We start from the raw sequence: 20,154 nt of genomic DNA on the forward strand, positions 1-20,154 counted from the left end.
ATATTCACTGCTTCCCCTCGTACCGCACTGTAGAATATGTTAGAACTACATAGATAAAGAAAAAAAAAATTGTTTGTCTGCCAAATGTAAAGAAAGCTCCTGGGACAGCCAGCAAACGTCTCCATAAGCCCCCATTTTGCATTAGGCCTCTGTCTGGGGTGGTATACATTGGTATTCCATTTTTCTTTTGCATAGAATAGAAGTCTGGGCATGTATGTAATATTTTCTTTTTTTGGATACTTATTCGAAACAGTTAGATGGGGTAAATGGAGCGCCTTCATTAGGCTTCTCACGCAGTTGCAGCAGCAGCATTTTTATTATCCTACTGTTCTACCCAACTGAACATTGATCACTTAAAAAAACACAGGAATTTCATTTTCATAAAACAAATGCTAAAATGCAGCTGTAATAAAATAAAGTCTCATGCAGGTGTCCATTTTCTTTTTTTCTTGTACAGTAGAAGAAACCAACCAACTTCCATGGGCTTTTTGGATCCAATTTATCAGTTTTTCTCATATGCCAAAAAAAACCACAAAAACAATTGATGGAATTTTTATCCATTAATCTGAATTGGTCTGAATGTAGCCAGAGTGGATGAAAATTCTAAAAGTTTTTCCAAGTGATTTTCTAGTGTCTAAAATTGCAAAATTTAGTGCAAAGGCACAAGAATGTTGCAACTGTTCGCTCTTTTAGGACTGCCCTGTCACTTCTGTGAATGAGCCAGTTTTTCACGGTTAGCACTCGTACCTATGGCAATCTATGGGGCTACTCACATATCCGTGATTCTTTGCGGACCAAGTAGTCCTTGAAAAATCATGGAAACCGGTAAGATATTGATCCAAGTGACAGATGAAACCCAGCAATGAAAGTCTAGAACTCCGAGAGAAAAAAAACACAGACCGCACTCAGATGTCATTCGTTTTGCACTGACAGATACGAAAGAAAAGTTTCTGCATCAAACGCCTTCTCTTATCACTAAAAAATAAAACTGCTGAAACTATAAATGAAAATCACTGATGACTTTCGGACCGTTTTCCTCCTATGTCAAAAAAAAGTCTCAGGCATCATAGTCCACCAGCACTAAGTAACACAAGAAAACGCTCCTAATATACATCAGAAACAGACAGACAGCCAAAACAGTGTGCCAAGTTTATTACCTGATGTGTGTATTGTAATAAGTTTGGAACATCATACTCTAGTAGATGTTTTGTTCAAGACTTGCACATGAAACAGTCTAGATAAAATTTCCCCATTATTTTAAATTTAAAAAAAAAAAAAATCTACTGCCAAGACATTGAAAACAGTGAACCAGAGTAAGAAAACCCTGAGGTCCACAACAGGCTGGTCACTAAGTGGTTAAAACATTCAGCATTAGCATAATACAGTTTGGCTGACTAAGTTGTCTAAAGTTAGTGTTCACACTACGATGAGCCGCTCAGCTCAAAAAAAAAAGTTTTCACAAAAAAAGTGCTCGTGAAACACCTAAAGACTCATCCCATACGGTCAGTCTTTTTAGTTCACTTTAGACTTTTAAAAACACCAAGAGTTTAAAAGTGACTGGTCCATTCTGCAGGCGGTTTCCATCCTTACAAGTCAATGGGAAGGCTAAAAATCACCCATAAGACACTTGGGCAACTGAGTGGTTAAGAGTTTCCTTCAATAAATCGCTATAGTTTTACTTATTGCTGAATGAAATTGCTTAATGAAAGTCTAAGTCACGGAGAGAAAAATACTAATAGAAGCTTAAAAAAAATAAACACATGACACTGAGAAAATGCCAGTCAAAGATTCATGAAGTGTCTTCTGCTTGAAAACAGGATGTTTTTTACTGCCAGAAAAAAAATAAAACAGTGTGAACATGCCCATAGGGTTTGGCCAAATGGCGTGGTTGGCCCATGCAGCTAAAACTCCGTCCGTCCAAATCTAGCCAATGGCAGCACTCACTCAGCCCCACTTTAAACATGAAGCTAACCATCCCAGCAATCAGCCAAGTACATGGTGTATAGCATTGACATCCCACCGCTCTATACACCATGGTGTGGTCATTTAAGGGTACTGCAGCTCAGCTCCCACTAAAGTGTATGGCAGAACTTACTGCCGAGGTTTCCAGCCCCCACCAAGCGGATATCCCAAGGACAGGGCATAAACATGTCAGTCCAATCAACTCAAATACAGCCGATTTAGTTCAGGACAAGTTTCTTTTGGGAGAGAAAGGCCAGGTGTGAACAATCCTTGTGGTGGACAGCAGTCAGTAGCAAAGTAACTGAACTGGTTTAGTTGTAAATTTGGGTTTTTAAAGTGCCCTTACACAAGTGTTGACCGTGATGTGCACACAATTCGCTGATGCCTAGGGGCGTCATATTTATCTACACCTGTTAACACCCAAGTGCGGAGCTCTGCTTCAATGCATTTCAACGCCTCAGCCAGCATTATTGTTCGTATTGGGTCAGAAAATAGGAAATAGCACGTCTGCGTTCAGAACAAGCAGGATTACATAAAGTATAGAGCTTTGGCTCTTGTAAATGTCAAAAGCAGAACAAGTGTGTAAAATAGTGAAGTAACCTCACCAGTAATGATGAGCACTTGCGCTCATTACTGGAGTTGGTCTAGAGTGCTCGGGTATGAATAGTATCATGGGTGCTTGAGTGCCAAGTTAGACTCCCCACAGCCACGTGTTTCATGGCTGTTAGTCAGCCACAACACATGTAGGGATTCCCAGTGTTTGTCAGGCAATCCCCACGTTTTGTGACTAACAGCTGCGAAACATGCGGGACAGGGACTCAAACATGTCACTCGAGCACCCGCAACAAACTCCGGTAACGAGCACTTGCGCTCATCACTACTCAGTTCTCATAGTACGACGCCTCGCTAGCCTATAACTGACATCTTTCTTGCATATATGATAGAAATTTTGTTAACCCCTTCCTGCTAAGCTGCATCCACTTTTTACAATGGTGTAAGAAGGGCATTATAATATAGTCACAAATTTTGGCACTAGAGGCATGAATCGAAATTTGTTAATACAACGCTTTTTTTTTTTTTTTTTTTTTTTTTTTTTTAAAAAGGGTGTAGAACCCACAGTAAATACCACCTCAAGAGATCCTAAGCCTGGAGTCAGATTTCATGTTTAGGGCACAGCCCCACTATCCGTATTCAGTCAGTATTTTTTTCTCAGAAGTGGGAGCCAAAACCAGGTGAGGAACAACCAGAGAAAAAGGTATAATAAATGCAGAATCGGTGACTTGTTCCTATTATACCTTTTCTCTGGTTGTTCCTCATCTGGTTTTGGCTCCCACTTCTGAGAAAAAAAAAATAATGACCGAATACTGATGGTGGGGCTGTGGCCTTAAAGCTAGACTTTTGCAGCTCGATGCGGACTCCCTTCTGTTATGCAAGTGTACAAAACCAGGTTCTCAAGGTGAAAACTATTCCTAATGATAGAATATTCACGTCAACTACCACAGGGATCTTCTGCATAGTAATGTCTCCTAAAGGACAAACTTGAGATGCAAGCCGCACACAGCTCGGGGAACATTTTTCAAAGTCAGGCTCATGGACAATAATGTGTATTGTTCCATAATGGATAGTAAACTGGTTGTCTCACCACAATATCATTGCTCACAATTGCATACAAAGGAGAGCAGAGGCTTTTGTCATTGATCAGCCCTAGTAAACAAGTGGAGGCTGACCAGCGTTGGATTTATACTTTGCTATATAGAGACACACATTTCAATTAGCCATTTAAATAAAGTTGCCATGTTTGGGCGCAATAAAGCTTCTAATTTCAAGAACAGTAAGGCCATATCATGTATTTCTTCATTTTCTGGTTTCGCATGTATTGATGCTCTCCAAAACTTAGATAAAACACCAGCAAATACACTCTACATTGTACCCATGTTATAAAAATCAGTCACTTCTAAAAAAGTACCTATAAACTGGAGAAGCATTCTTCTTAGATCAGGGGTGGGTAACCTTAGGCCCAGGGGCAGTTCATGGCCTGCGAGGACCTTTTCTTCTGCCCCCAGGCACCGCAATGCTTGGGCCGGCAGCTGTGAGTGACATACTTTGTCAGCAGAGTTAAGACCCCGTCTCACATAGCGAGATCGCTGCTGTGTCACGGTTTTGGTGACGCAACAGTGACCTCACCAGCGATCAGGCCCCTGCTGTGAGGTCGCTGATCGCTGCAGAATGTCCTGGACCTTTTTTTGGTTGTTGCCCTCCCGCTGGTCAGCACACATCGCTGTGTGTGACCAGCAGGAGCAGCGATCAGGCTGGTAACCATGATAAACATCGGGTTACTAGGGGCACGTGTGCCCCTAGTAACCCGATGTTTACCATGGTTACCAGCCTGCTCCTGCTTCAGCAGGCTGGTAACCAGGACATCGTGGAAAGAATCTTTCCACGATGTCGCTGCTCCCCTGATCGTTGGTGAGCCTGCCTGTTTGACAGCTCCCCAGCGACCACATAGCGACGCAGCAACAATCCCTGACAGGTAATATCGTTGTCGGGATCGCTGCAGCGTCGCTATGTGTGCAGGGGCCTTTAGTGCATAATTTGTATGACCCCCGGATGTTTGTATAAATATCCAAATGGCCCTTGGCAAAAAAATAAATAAAAGGGGGGTCCCCACCCCTGACTTAGATGCAGGACCACCACTTTCCCTGCAGGGTAAACTAGGTGATGTACTTTAGGCCTCATTCAGACGTCCGTGTTGCACTTACCTGTTCCATTTGTGTTTTTCACGGATATAACATGTACCCATAGTATATGGAGCTGTTCACACGTCCACGTGTTTTCACAGACTATGTCGCCATACAAAACCTATGGAGACATATCAGTATTGTTCCAATATCATGGCTAAAAAAATGCCAAGTCAAGGGCTCCAGGAAAATCAAGGACATAACATGGATGGCATCAGTGTACCATCCGAATTGCTTCTATCTTTTACAGTGTTAATTTATCCATCCGTGAAAAACAAGGATTGTAACACTGGACACTGGTACCTTTTTTTCCACTTACGTATTTAAACACAGATGTGTGAATGAGGATTTAGAGCTGGCGATTTGCTTTAAGAGAATGCTGGACATGTCAGTGGTATCTCAAGAGGTCTCATTGGTGTGGACCCTCTACCAACATTGTCAAAGAAATTAAGTCCATTGTCATGCACGCAAATAAAGTTGGAGACGTTACGAAGAAAAATATGAGGTTTAATTCATTATTTGAATCTCAACAGTATCTGCTTTATGTCGGCATCTGATGTAAGTGCAGTCATAAGAGCCCATTACGTATGCTGCGAGGAAGTCTGTCCGGTAGCAATCATTCATACCAGGCAGCCATCTTGAACAAGACAGACCTCTTTACAGCATATAAAGTAGGGTTCTCGCCTAAAGTGTCACATTTCAATAAGTTAATGGAAGCCATCTTCCTGTACAGGGAACATTTACTTGAAGTTCTTTGCAAAGTCTTCTCCCTTTTTAATAGAACCTTTCAGCTCTCCCATAGCTTCTCCTACCAGCTTCTCTTCAAAGGCTGACAGTTTCCCCAAGCCCAAGTTCTTCTCAATGCCATTTTTCTATTAACAGAGAGAAGGGTTAAGGGAGAAACAAAATCATCGATTCTGAATTTATTGACATTAACTTTGGCCTTCTAGCCATGTTTTACATACCCCCAGCAGCAGAGGAGTTGAGAAATAGGTGCACTCGGTTTCTTCAGATCTAACGAATGAGCATTCAATGACACCTTCCTTCCCGTTCATGGCATCCAGCAGAGAAAAGACAAACCGTGCACCGGCATAGGCCATAGAAAGAGTTGCAGACCCTTAAAGGATGGAGAACAGCAGTAACTTAATTTTAGCACCTTATGTCAAATTAAAAAAAAAATTAACCCCTTCAACCCTGGGCAATTTTTTATTTTTGTTTATTCCTCCCCTTCTTCCAAGAGCCATAACTTTTTTATTTTTCCATCCCCATGGCCATTTGAAGGCTTGTTTTGTTGTACTTTTGAATTACATCATTTTATCATGTGGTGCACTGGAAAGCGGGGGGGCGGGGGGGGGGGAAGAGTGTTGAAATTGAAAAAAAAAAAGTGCACTCGCACAACTTTTTGTTGCTTTTTTTCTGTATTTACCATGTTCACTTTATGGTTAAACTGACCTGGCAATAGGATTTCCCCAGGTCATTACAAGTACACAGATGCCAAACACGTATAGTTTATTTTTATTGAATTAGTGAAATTGTTTTTTGTAAAAATTGCTTTTGTTGCCACCCTCCCTCCCTCCCCCCCATCCCTGAGACCCATAACGTTTTCATTTTATGGGATATGGGGCTGTGTGAGGGCTTATTTTTTGCGCCCTGGATGTCGATTTAACGGATACCATTTTGGGGTAGATATGTTTTGATTGACTTATTGCAATATTGCGACGGCCAAAAAAAAAACACTTAATTCTGGTGTTCGGATTAATTTACTTTATATATAGATAGACTTCTACGAACGCGCCAATATCAAGTGTGTATTTGTTTTTTAATTTTCAATAGGGCAAATAAGGAGTGTGATTTGAACATTTGTTATTTGTTTCCCCTTCATATTTTAAAACACTTTTTTTTCACTTTCACAGGAGAATCATAATGACAGCTTGGGGTCTGCTGATGACCCCCGTGCCTGTCATGAAAGCCCATCGGTGCTCTGTGATCACATCACGGGGAGGCTAATGGGAGACTGGAACGACGTGCCCCTCTGCTGGTGCATGTCAAATGCTGCTGTCAGCAGCATTTCACAAGTTAACAGCCAAGGGCAGAGCCTAGATGTTAAAGGAACATGATGGCTGATTAAATCAGCCATCATGTGCAGGGACTAGAAATAGAAGCAGATAACAGAGTGGCCTACACAATTGTCTGCCACAATAGATGCCCAGAGTATAAAACCACCTTCCCTGTCACCAACACACCTGCTCCTGCTTTAGCCTTGACAACTTCTGTGCCCGCTTCCTGAATTCTGACAGTAAGGGCTTCCAACTGGTCTTGAGGAAATTCTACCTTAGGTGTACACTGTAGAAAGAAAATATCACATAAGCTGGTTCACAATAACCAATCTGATCCAGTTATACAGATATATACCATTAAAGTGAACAAAGGCCATGCTCGTTAATAAATTATTTTACATCTCTAAATAATCCGCAGATCAGTGGGGGTCCGGGGCCAAAAATGTTCACTTTAGGAGGCAGGAGCGCCCATCTCACATGAGTGCATGCACAGACTGCTTTATGGTCTGATACTTGCTCATAGAAAACAACCAACCAATATTTTAAACTATGCACGAATAAAACTAATGTTTTACGCCCGAAATCTGAAATGCACTTTGGTTTTGCCAAAATACAACAGTACCAGCAAATACTCCCTTAATAACCAATTCTACTTCATCTTAAAAAGGACACCCGTGTATACAGATTGAACTTTGCAGAGTCATAGCCACGATCTGTCGGCAGCACTAGGCCCACTTGTTTTTCTCAGATATATGAAATTGGGAGTTTGTCTAAACCTACCTGAGAGATTAGTGGAATAATTGTTTTGCCAGCATGTCCACCAACCACAGGAACATTGACACGAGCTGGATCCAGCCCCTGAAGGGAAAAAAAATAGGATATGACACAACAATGTCTGTATTAGGGTAAGGGAGTAGTGGAGATAACTAGGGCGGGATAGAAAATTATTCTGCTAAAATATTTATTGCAAGTAAGAATTAGATGTGCAAAATAGTAAAATTATCTAAAGTGCTACTTCATCTTGTAGTTCTGTGTTGCAGATTAGGGCCTTTAGGTTAAGTTCCCATGAGGAGTTTTGGACGCTATGAATTTTCGCTGCACAAAAAACAAAAACGGCAACGCCTTAAGAGTACAGCAAGGTGAACGGGATTTATAGAAGTCTCATCCCCACTATACTTTTTTACGCTGCGTAAACAGACCTGCGGTGCATGTTTGTAATCCATAATATGTCAATTACTTTTGTGGGTACGCTGAGTTTTCGGTCTGGATTTTCCCAATAGCATTGCATTAAATGTGGAAAATCCGCAGGTAAAACAAAACAAATCACACATTTTTAGTGTGTTTCCACTGAGTAAACACACATGTAATCGGAACATGACTATCCATAAAGTTTTGTTAAAAGTGTTGTCTGGTTCAAGTCGATAAGTCTGCAGTGACTGTAGACTTATGAATCCCCCCCAGAAAACGCTCTGTGCACTGCAGGGATTCGCCGGTTTCTGACCTGAGACCAAAGGGCATGTATGAGTTATACATACTCCCGGCCAGTGGGCGATGCCTTGCTCCCATACACCTGTATGGAGCGAGGCCACGTCCTTTAGTCAGCCGGGTCACTAGACGGGGCATAGCCTTGCTCAATACAAGTGTATGGAAGTTAGGGAGCACCCACTGGCCAGAAGTTTTGTATGACACATACATGTAGGTATAACCGGCGAATCCCTGCAGTGCACACAGTGCGAGCACTGGGGGATAAATAAGTCTGCAGTCACACAGAGTGACTGCAGATTTATCAATTTGGACTGGATTACTCCTTTAAAGCCAAATACCAGCAAGTCTCAAAACCAAAAGCAACTGATAGTGATACTGATAGTGGGGCTGTGGCCTTAAAAGCACCATTCCAGCAGTGAAAAAAAAAAATGCTGGAGTGGTGCTTTAAAAGAAGGCAAAGAACAACATTTAAAAATAACCAGCAAGTAACCCAATAGGTGCAGAAATACTACAGAAAATCTGCAATATCAAAACGTGGCAACGTAGACTTAATGTAACGATGTGCGATGACATTTCATTACCTTTAGCTCTGCGACAAAGGTGTTGGCTCTTACAATGTCAAGGGTAGTGACACCAAAAATATGGTTAGGGTTGTAAACACCATGTTTCTTAAACATTTCTGAAGTGATAGGAATTGTGGAGTTCACCTGTACAAAAAAAAAAAAAAAATGTAAAAAAAATTTAGCATTTTCTGTAACGAAGCATACATGTCCAATTTTGATTAAGAGTATTTTCATCAGAGATTTGTTCTAAATGTCCGCAGCTCTCCACATTCACTTCTATGGGAGCTCCAGAAACTGCAGAGTAGATGGAACTTTTATATGTGACAGCCATAAATGACAGATGGGGATAGCCTTTAAAGTTTGGAAGGGGGAGATTCGACATCCAATTTGCTGTCAAAGAACTTTTCTCCGACACTCAACTGCAGGGGTAAAACATATGCAAGAATGAACTCACTGGATTTGCAATGATGCAGATCATGGCTTCTGGACACGTTTTTGCACAAGCATCAGTGAGAGTGGCAACAATAGATGCGTTGGTGTTGAAAAGATCATCACGGGTCATCCCTGGACGAGAAAGCATTAAAGAGTTGCTAAACTGCACACAACTATATTATACGGACTAATGTAACTGTAAAGACGAGATAAAAAAAAACCACAGGAAAAAGTTAAGAATTCATTCTGATGTGACCCAGCACACTGATAGAAAGGAATCTATTTTTAAAACACAAAAAAACATGAACATCTGAATGAGGCCTTATATATGTGGTCAATACAAAGGCCTGGCTTATGACTGATTCCTTCTCTGGATCTTATGAAGGACTAGGAACATTTATTACTTGCGGCAGAAAAGCTATTCCTAAATAGCACAAGATTCTAGCACAGTTAAAGTAGTAAGGCCCTACTATATCAACATTTATAAAAGGGCTGGATACTGTTCTGATAACCAATGAAATTGGAGTTACAAATAATCTAGAGATGGACAACGTATAATTGATAGAAAGATTATATTTGAAGGACACTTGAAGAAGAACTTACCAGGCTTTCTAGGTACACCAGCAGGGATTACTACTACATCAGCACCTTTCAAGCTCTCTGGTAGCTGCTCTGCACCAATATATCCTATAAGAATGAGATAGTGTTTTAAGGTTACTTACATTTATATTAATACTAGTAGAAGACACGGCCCGTACATAGTCTGGTCTTTTCTGTAGTAACATATCGATGCAAAACCTGGACGATAAAGAAACAAGACAGAAGAACTATCGGCGCCTTCGAAATGTGGTGCTGGAGAAGGATGCTATCAATACCATGGACGGCAAGAAGAACAAGCAAGTCAATTTTGAAACAAATCAAGCATCACCAAGCTACGACTTGCCTACTTTGGACACATCATACGAAGAGAACAATCACTGGAGAAGGACATCATGGTCAGAAGAATAGAAGGGACAAGGAAAAGAGGAAGACGAGCAGCCTGATGGCTATATACAATCAAGATAATGGCAGAGAAGACCCTGGTGGACAGCATCTAGGCTTGCACAAGATCCATCTTCCTACAGAGCGTTCATCCATCAAGTCATAGAATCATAGAATGGTAGAGTTGGAAGGGACCTCCTGGGTCATCTGGTCCAACCCCCTGCTCAAAGCAGGATTCACTAGATCATCTCAGACAGATGTCTGTCCAGCCTCTGTTTGAAGACGTCCATTGAAGGGGAACTCACCACCTCTCGTGACAGCCTGTTCCACTCATTAATCACCCTAACTGTCAAAAAGTTTTTTCTAATATCTAATCTGTGTCTCCTCCCATTTGGTTTCATCCCATTGCTTCTAGTCTTTCCTTGTGCAAATGAGAATAAAGATGATCCTTCTACAATGTGACAGCCCTTGACATATTTGTAGACAGCTATTAAGTCTCCTCTCCGTCTTCTTATTTGCAAGCTAAACATTCCCAAATCCTGCAACCGTTCCTCATAGGACATGGTTTGCAGACCAGTCACCATTCTGGTCGCTCTTCTCTGAACTTGTTCCAGTTTGTCTATGTCTTTTTTAAAATGTGGTGCCCAAAACTGTACACAGTATTCCAGATGAGGTCTGACCAAAGAGGAGTAAAGACCGATAATGACTTCACGTGATCTAGACTGTATGCTTCTGTTAATACATCCCAGAATTGTATTTGCCTTTTTTGCTGCTGCATCACACTGTTGACTCATGTTCAGTCTATGATCTATTAGTATACCCAAGTCTTTTTCACATGTACTGTTGCTTAGCTCTATTCCTCCCATTCTGTATATGCTTTTTTCATTTTTATTGCCCAGATGTAGTACTTTGCATTTTTCCCTGTTAAAAACCATTCTGTTGGTTGCTGCCCACTGCTCCAGTTTATTTAGGTCTTTTTGAATCCTCTCTCTCTTCTCTAGTATTAGCTATCCCTCCTAGCTTTGTGTCATCAGCAAATTTAATCAGTTTACCCTCAATTCCTTCATCTAAATCATTGATAAAGATGTTGAACAATACAGGTCCCAGGACGGAGCCCTGTGGTACCCCACTTGAGACATTCATCCAGCTGGATGTGAAGCCATTTACAACCACCCTTTGAGTCCGATCACTAAGCCAGTTATGAATCCACCTAACAGTTGCCTGGTCCATTGCATACTTGGTCATTTTTTCAATAAGGATGATGTGAGATACTTTGTCAAATGCTTTGCTGAAGTCAAGATATACTATATCTACAGCATTTCCCTGATCCACCCAGTCAGTGATTCTGTCATAGAAGGAAATTAAGTTAGTCTGACATGACTTGTTAGTTACAAACCCATGCTGACTCTGGTTAATCACTTCATTCTTATCCATGTACTTACATACATGTTGTTTAATAATTTGTTCAAAGATCTTTCCTGGTATAGAAGTCAGACTCACCGGCCTATAGTTCCCTGGGTCCACCTTCTTCCCCTTTTTGAAGATAGGAACAACATTTGCTCTTCTCCAGTCTTCTGGGACTTCTCCTGTTCTCCAAGAATTTTCAAAGATTATGGAGAGTGGTTCTAAAATTTCTTCTATGATCTCCTTCAGTACTCTGGGGTGTAATTCATCTGGACCTGGAGACTTGAACTCATTTATGTTAGCTAAATATTCCCTCACAATCTTTCTGTTTACTGATAACTTGGATTCCTCTATTCCTTTAAAAGGACAGTGAAGATCAGTTGATGTTACATTTTCTTTCTGAGAGAAAACAGATGCAAAATAGGAATTAAAAAGTTCGGCCTTCTCAACATCCTCTCTTACCATTTCTCCATTTTCATCCTGTAAAAATCCTATAGCATCTTTGACTTTTCTTTTACTTTTGACATACCCCCAAAATCCTTTTTTATTGCTTTTGACATCTCTTGCAAGCCTTAATTCATTGTCAGCTTTAGCTAACCTGATACGTGCCCTACAGGATCTGCAGACTGCATTATAATCTTCTTTAGATATGCCTCCCTCTTTCCATTTAATAAACATTTCTTTCTTTTTTAGCATGTGTTTAAGTTCTGTGTTCATCCAAACTGGTTTCCTTAAATGCTTCCCATTCTTCCTACTTTTCGGGATTGTTAACGATTGTGCTTTGAGAATCTCATTTTTAAAAATTTCCCATCCTTCCTGGACATTTTTGTCCTTAAGGACATCCAGCCATTGGATCCCTCCTATTCTCTTTCTGAGTCTCTTAAAATCTGCCTTTCTAAAATCTAACCTTGAAGTTTGAGTCTTCACATGTCTTCCTCCTCTAGTTATCCAAAATTCTATAATAGCATGATCGCTGCCTCCTAGGGTCCCAGCCACCTTTACCTCCTCAACCATTTCCTCCCTGTTTATAAGAATTAGATCCAAAGTAGCAGATCCCCTTGTTTTCTCCCCTACCTTTTGGAAGATAAAGTTGTCAGCAAGAGAGGATAAGAATTTGCTTGACCTGTTAGTTTTACTTGAGAGAGATTCCCAACAAATGTCTGGATAGTTGAAATCTCCCATGACCACTACGTCATATTTTTTGGAGAACTTGGTCATTTGATACATAAAGAGTTCATCCATATCTTCAGCTTGCCCAGGTGGCCTGTAGTAAATGCCTACAATGGTGTCCTTTCCGTTGTTCTCTCCTTGTATTCTTACCCAAACAGTTTCCACAGAACTCCCAGTCTCTGAAGCTTCAATCTCTGTGCAGATATACGCTTTTCTAACATACAATGCGACACCTCCTCCTCGTTTATCAAGTCTGTTTCTTGCAAATAAGTTGTATCCTTTTAGCCTTTTATTCCAATCATGTGTATCGTCCCACCAAGTTTCAGTGATTCCAATGACATCATATTCCTTTTCCTGCATTAGTAGTTCCAATTCTCCTTGTTTGTTGCCCATGCTTTGTGCATTTGTATAAAAACATTTTAGTTTGTGATTGGTTTCTCTTCCTCCCATATTTTTATTATTTAGATTTTTTTGTCTTTGTTCTTCTTTTCCACTTCCAGTAGCAGAGATCTCAATAGTATTTGTCAGCTGTATGGCTTTTTCTGGCCTTTTGCTTCCCTTCCCACATTGTTCTAGTTTAAAGCTCTTCTGATGAATGTAGCAAGGCGACTTCCAAATACATGTTTTCCAGTCTTCGTAAGGTGCACCCCATCTCTAGCAAGTAGACCATCGTATAGGTAATTCATTCCGTGATCCAGAAATCCAAATCCTTGTTGACGGCACCATCGACGTAGCCAGTTGTTCACCTGTAGAATCTTATTCCACCTCATTGTTCCATGGCCATCCACTGGGAGGATGGATGAGAAGACCACCTGCGCTCCCAATTCTTTCACTTTCTTGCCTAAGTCTTCAAAGTCACTGCAGATGGTTTCCAGGTCCTTTCTTGCGGTGTCATTTGTCCCCACATGTATTAGCAGGAATGGGTAGTGATCTGTAGGTCTGAAGAGTCTTGATATCCTGTCAGACACATCTTTAATTTTTGCTCCTGGAAGACAGCACATTTCTCTTGAGGTTATGTCTGGTCTGCAGATAGCGGCCTCTGTTCCTCTTAACAGGGAATCCCCCATGACCACCACTCTCCGTTTTTACTTCACAACATTCTTCTTTCTCCATCCAGGAGGATTCTGAGGGCTTACAAGGTTATTCATTGCTGGCAAAGTCTTATTTTGCTGTATTTCTTCATGGTTCTCCTGTGCGAGAGCCTGGTACTGGTTCCTGAGCAGTATGGGTGCTGACTGCCTCTCGATCCTCCTGCTTCTGTGGGTCACATGCTTCCATTCCTCTGTTTCGTCAGGTGCAGTTCGAATTTCTTCTCTTTCTGAATCATGAAGAGATAATTCTGCTCTGTCTAAGAACTCTTCACCTTCCTTAATGATTTTCAAGGTAGTTAACCTCTCTTCTAGATTTCGCAACTTTTCCTCCAACAGGGACACAAGCTTGCATTTCTGGCATGTGAAGTCTGGCTTTTCCACTGGCAAGTCTGTGAACATGTAGCAGGATATGCAGCTCACCAAATGGCTCCTGGACTCTTCCATGTTCTTATTGTTAATGTTCTGAAAACAGTGAAAAAAGCTTAAAAAAAAAAGCTTCAAAATGGTTTACCGATGTCCTCTTTTCAGCTGCAACAGCCAAAATCCAGTGTTCTTTGAGCTCGCGGAGACTCTTCACTTACCCCAAAATGCAGTGGGAATATGCAAATTATCTCCTCAGGACTCCTCCCCTGGTTTACCGATGTCCTCTTTTCAGCTGCAACAGCCAAAATCCAGTGTTCTTTGAGCTCGCGGAGACTCTTCACTTACCCCAAAATGCAGTGGGAATATGCAAATTATCTCCTCAGGACTCCTCCCCTGGTTTACCGATGTCCTCTTTTCAGCTCCAACAGCCAAAATCCAGTGTTCTTTGAGCTCGCGGAGACTCTTCACTTACCCCAAAATGCAGTGGGAATATGCAAATTATCTCCTCAGGACTCCTCCCCTGGTTTACCGATGTCCTCTTTTCAGCTGCAACAGCCAAAATCCAGTGTTCTTTGAGCTCGCGGAGACTCTTCACTTACCCCAAAATGCAGTGGGAATATGCAAATTATCTCCTCAGGACTCCTCCCCTGGTTTACCGATGTCCTCTTTTCAGCTGCAACAGCCAAAATCCAGTGTTCTTTGAGCTCGCGGAGACTCTTCACTTACCCCAAAATGCAGTGGGAATATGCAAATTATCTCCTCAGGACTCCTCCCCTGGTTTACCGATGTCCTCTTTTCAGCTCCAACAGCCAAAATCCAGTGTTCTTTGAGCTCGCGGAGACTCTTCACTTACCTCAAAATGCAGTGGAAATATGCAAATTATCTCCGCAGGACTCCTCGCCATGGTTCGAGATCAAGTTGAAGGCAGTTAAATAAGGAAACAGCACTTGAATACTTAAAGCTCTCACAATAAATAATCTTGGATCAAAAAGATGTATAACGGCCAGTTAGCCCAAAACCAGGAGCCAGTACTGAGAAATTATACTGGGAACAATTCAACAAGGCTTTACCAGTAACAGAAGCATATTGGTTACCTTGGTCTGGGGATCTGACAAAGTCCACACACGGCAGTAATAAAATGAAAGCTGAAACGTAACTAAAGGAGTACTCCTAACATATCTACAGCATATCAGTGTTTTGGAAATAAATCAACCCTGCTTTTACCCTAAACTTGTATAATCCCTTGAATTGTCTGATCAATGGTCAAATCGCCAACAATCCAAGCTGCCAGAAGGGTGTCTGGTCACACCATTCCATCTCCTATGGAAGTTAATTAAGTGAACCCATTACCTCTCCCTCTGGAGATCAGTGTTCCCCAACTCCAGTCCTCAAGTCCACCAACAGATCTAGTTTTCAAGATTTCACTGGTGGTGTACATGTGAAAATTCCATTACCTGTACAATACTAAGGAAATCCTGAAAACACAACCTGTTGGTGGCCTTGAGGACTGGAGTTGGGGAACACTGATATAGAATATGAGACTATGCACCCACACTCAGAATATTGTTGAGAGTCTATTAGTAGTGCCCACACATATCAAACATTGCGCCATAAATAAGCAGGCGGAGAAGCCATTGAAATGAACATGCGCATACATTGGTTTATTAAAGGGGTTGTCTCATTCTTTGTCCAGGAGCGCACCGCTCCCCTCCTGACTTCCTGCCTGCGGGCCCTCCTGAATATTAACAGTTCGAACCAGAGCCATTGTTACACCCCTACCTCCCATACAAGCAGAGATAGTTTTACCTCTGCAGCATCGGAGGAGCAGAGGGGACGCGAGGCTGGCCAGATCCAACTTCAGAGCAGCGCTTGCAAGCTGTAAAGATAAAGTCTTGCAAGTACATGCTCCTTCTCTAAGGAAACGGCCACCTCTGGAAGAATGGAGAGATGGTCAGCAAGTTATGCAGCGAACTGTAAACTCTAGAGAATGGGGAGGATTTTTAGTATTTAGCCTGTTTTTACAAACACTTTGCAGTTTTACCCATTTAACAAGAAGAGAACCTCTTCAACATAGAAGTAAAACTTTTCAGTAACACGTACAATACAAGTGATGGTCACTTTACCTGTCACCTTTGCTCTTGTTTCAATGTGGCTCAAGTCTGCAGCTACACCGGGTGTGTGGGCAATATCATATAGAGCCAGGTTGCTAATCAAGGGACTGTTCTTCAGCAAAAGGGAAAGAGGCTGCCCGATTCCTCCAGATGCACCAAGTACGGCCACTCTGGCATTGTTCTGAAAAAGCAACAGTTATATACATTACACTTGAACTTACAGAGCTATCAGGCAACTGTGTTATTAGAACTTCTGCTTACGCCCCATGTACACTGCCATTGACAAAGCTCTAATAGAGGCTCCATTGTAGTGCATGGGGGCCTTTACAGCACTTTTATACAGTTTTTTTTAAAGTTTGAATTCATAGATATCAGAAAAAAAAAATAAGTGTGGCAAGCTCCGTCAGAAGGTGCATTGCATTACTTCTAGCAGGTCAGCTAAATACCTGCAGTCACTGCATTCGACTGCAGAACGCGGACATTGGGCATTATGCAGACAGTCTGGATTCCCCCTCTATGGCTTGATCTTGCAGGCGGTCACATGCTGACTATATCCTCAGGCGCTTCTCTCAATACCAAATATGGTACTCAGCGTGGGAACTAAACCCTACAGTGTGTGTGTGGGGGGGGGGGTTTTACTGTAGGGTTTAGTTCCCACACTGAGTACGTATTTGGATCAAGTTCGTATGTTATCCCCCATCAACAACATAGGAGATAACTGAGCGATCCCTGGAACCAGGCTCTGCAGAGCCACATCTTGAATGTAGTGGAAGTCTGCATGCTCAACCTCTGCTCTATTCATTGTCTAAAGGACTGACGGAGGAGGCCGAGCACTGCACTTAGTACGTTAGCCGCCATCAATCACTGTACTACCTTGACAATAAAGATTAGGCCCCATCTTCACAAGACCACTTCTCTTCCTCCTCGTCCCCACTCCTACTACCCAACTGTTGAACCCTAGAGAATAAGGCCAGATGGAGCGCCCCTACCCAAAAGGTCTGTGCTAGATCAATGAAAGATTGAAAAGGAGAGTGCAGCTTCCATTTTTTTTTTTTGCCAATGTGGAATATCTGTGGCAAGACTTTAATGGAACAGACAAAAAAATGCATTTCTGAATTATATCCCCTGCTTTGGTTAAAATGGAAAGGGTGGAAGTTTTTTTTTTTTCTTTTTGTTAACCTATAAAGAGGCATCTGCCATATAGTTTTACTACACATACAAAGTTCCCTCTTAACACCGATGGGTTTCCTAAACTAGCTCCACATGACCTTTACTGCAGCACTAGAAGACATTGCTATTGCCTTTACACACACAACACCCAGCAATCCGGTGGACTGACCCAGCTGACACAATGTGACAGGATAGGTCAGGGGTCGGACGTGCAGGGCGCATCTCTATATTTGATCATTACAGAACCGTAAGTGGGGCCTATGCAGGAAAACCTTCAGCGCAATATGGTGACATATACAAGAACCAGCCACCATGTTCACAGCTCACAAGTGTTGCCATAGAATGCATATAGTCTAAGGCTTAAAAGGGGTAGTCCAGTGCAAACATAAGTATGCAGTCACTCTGCAGACATTACATGCTGCATGCACACCAGTTTATATTCCAGTTCATTTCTTTAGTTTTTTTTTCAGTCACTCTGTGTGACTGCAGACTTATGAATCCCCCCCAGAGTACGCACTGTGCGCTGTGGGGGTTCGCTGGTTTCTGACCCGGGACTGGAGGGTATGTATGTGCTATACATGCTCTGGGCAGTGGGAGTGGCCTCACTCCATACACTTGTATTGAGCGGAGGCGGCGCCATGTCTAGTGACCAGGCCATACTCAATACAAGTATATGGAGCGAGGCCACATCCACTGCCCAGAGCATGTATAGCACATATATACCCTCTGGTTCCGGGTAAGAAACCAGCGAACCCCCACAGTGCACAGAGCGTACTCTGGGGGGATTCATAAGTCTGCAGTCACAGAGCATGACCTTTGCATCCATACCACTAAGTTCAGTAGTAAAATCCTCGTGACAGGTTCCCCTCAAACAATGCCAAAAAATATTAACATTTCTCTTGCATAAAACAAAACCACAACAGAAATGTGAGTAGAAATCTAGAAGTCATAGCAGCTTAAAGGGCTCCTGACAGCTTTCATTATACACTTCCTGACAAGGCCTTTTTACTGTCTAATTTCTTCACATGCCAAAACTCGATTTTTGACTGCAGAGGTGATAAGCTAAGAGGTGGGTGGCCAGTTGTAAAGGGTGTTGCTTCCCACAGACTAGTCATCCTACTAATCGTGCTACTGTGGGCATGAGTATCATGATTAGCATGAGCGGCGTCAGCTGCTCTTTGTAAATCAATGCCTCCCTGACAATGTGCAGTGAGCTGGCTGTACGCTCCCTAGCGCACTGTGTATGCCCACCACATGTCACCGCTGCCTCCCTGGGCATGCGCAGTGTGCCTCTGAGGCCGGGGAGTACACCCGTCTGCCTGCACATTGTCAAGGAGGCAGAGATCTGTAAAGAACCAGCGATGACTTCACTCCTGTAAATTATGTTACTCTCACCCACAGAAACGCGATAACATGATTAATGGGACAATCACTCCAGATAAAGCAACACCCCCATGATAAGTCGCCCAGTAATTGGCATATCACTGGCCAAGTCATAAAAGTGACTTGGCATATGAAGAAAGCAATAACAGGGGCTTGTTAGGAAGCGGAGCATGGTAGCAATAAACAAATGGCTGCAGTCTGGGGGGCTCTTGATAGTAGATCTGTCACTTGACTTCACAACACAAACTGTAAATAATAAATTAATCTTAGGCCTAATGATACTTGTGTACTTACTGTGAAAACCCATGTCAGAATGGCTGTGTAATCCAATTATTAAAGCTAGAATGTGAAATCTCATGAATAAGGGTTTACTCTCCACCAATCCACCCTGACTGCTGCAGCTTGTACTGAGCAGTGTGAGATGACAGCATCTGGAGGGAGGAGTGACACCGAGGAGCAGAGATTGAGTTACACTTTTGTAAAGGATTGCATAGCCATTCTGACATGGATTCACAGTAAACCTACATCCTTACATAAAGATTGATTTACTAGCATACACGGTGGGATCTGGAGAGGCCTGGGCAATAAGGAGTTACAGCTGGTGCCAACACCAGGAAATAGGAAGAGTCAGCTGTGGGCTTCCTTATGTCGAGGGCAGGAGATGGCACCCCCGAGGACAGGAGATGGCACCCCCGAGGACAGGAGATGGCACCCCCGAGGACAGGAGATGGCCTCTCTGGAGATGGATGCTAAGCCTAAAGGCTGACATTACTATCGGGAGAAGTGCTGTGCCTCCTATTGCTCTCTGTTATCAGCCATTCGTCATACATTCTGAAGACTGAAGCAATCCCCATGTACATGTATGAATGGCCCATACAGGGCAATAGGGGCAGAGCACAGGACAGCTCCAGCAGATAAGGGACGTGCCGCTCAATGACAGTTCAGGACAATACGGTAATCATTACCCCGCACCACATGCGCGGCCGGCTACCTGTGCGCTGGTGGAGAGTCCCCGGATGACGCCGGACGCGGCGGGTCTTACAATGCGGGAGAACATGGCGAATACAGGTGCAGAGATAACGCGCTACAGACTGAGCAACCGGTGACTCCAACGACCTCCAGCAGCAGAGACAGCACCAGAACGAAGGGGTGGTTCTTGAGGGAACGTCTGACGTCACTAACGACCTTTCGTCCGGCGGACGTAAAATAGCGCGCATGCGTAATAGCGGTTCGGTAACTTTCTA

General features: G+C 42.6%; 1 protein-coding gene across 1 annotated transcript; it reads right to left on the reverse strand.

Annotated features, from left to right (window-relative positions):
• Window positions 1-5,186: 5,186 nt before the first annotated feature.
• Window positions 5,187-20,099, reverse strand: MDH2 (malate dehydrogenase 2). Its single transcript, XM_073665435.1, has 9 exons — window positions 19,902-20,099; window positions 16,370-16,538; window positions 9,841-9,924; window positions 9,260-9,369; window positions 8,824-8,949; window positions 7,538-7,615; window positions 6,944-7,043; window positions 5,666-5,817; window positions 5,187-5,572 (listed from the first exon to the last, which is right to left on the reverse strand). Exons 1-9 carry the CDS (start codon window positions 19,965-19,967, stop codon window positions 5,441-5,443), a joined length of 1,017 nt encoding a protein of 338 aa, XP_073521536.1. The 5' UTR covers window positions 19,968-20,099; the 3' UTR covers window positions 5,187-5,440.
• Between the last annotated feature and the right edge of the window lie 55 nt (window positions 20,100-20,154).

The sequence above is a fragment of the Phyllobates terribilis genome, unplaced genomic scaffold, assembly GCF_046119375.1.
Source record: "Phyllobates terribilis strain yellow unplaced genomic scaffold, ASM4611937v1 Scaffold_2__4_contigs__length_985480577, whole genome shotgun sequence".
Classification (NCBI taxonomy): Eukaryota; Metazoa; Chordata; class Amphibia; order Anura; family Dendrobatidae; genus Phyllobates; species Phyllobates terribilis.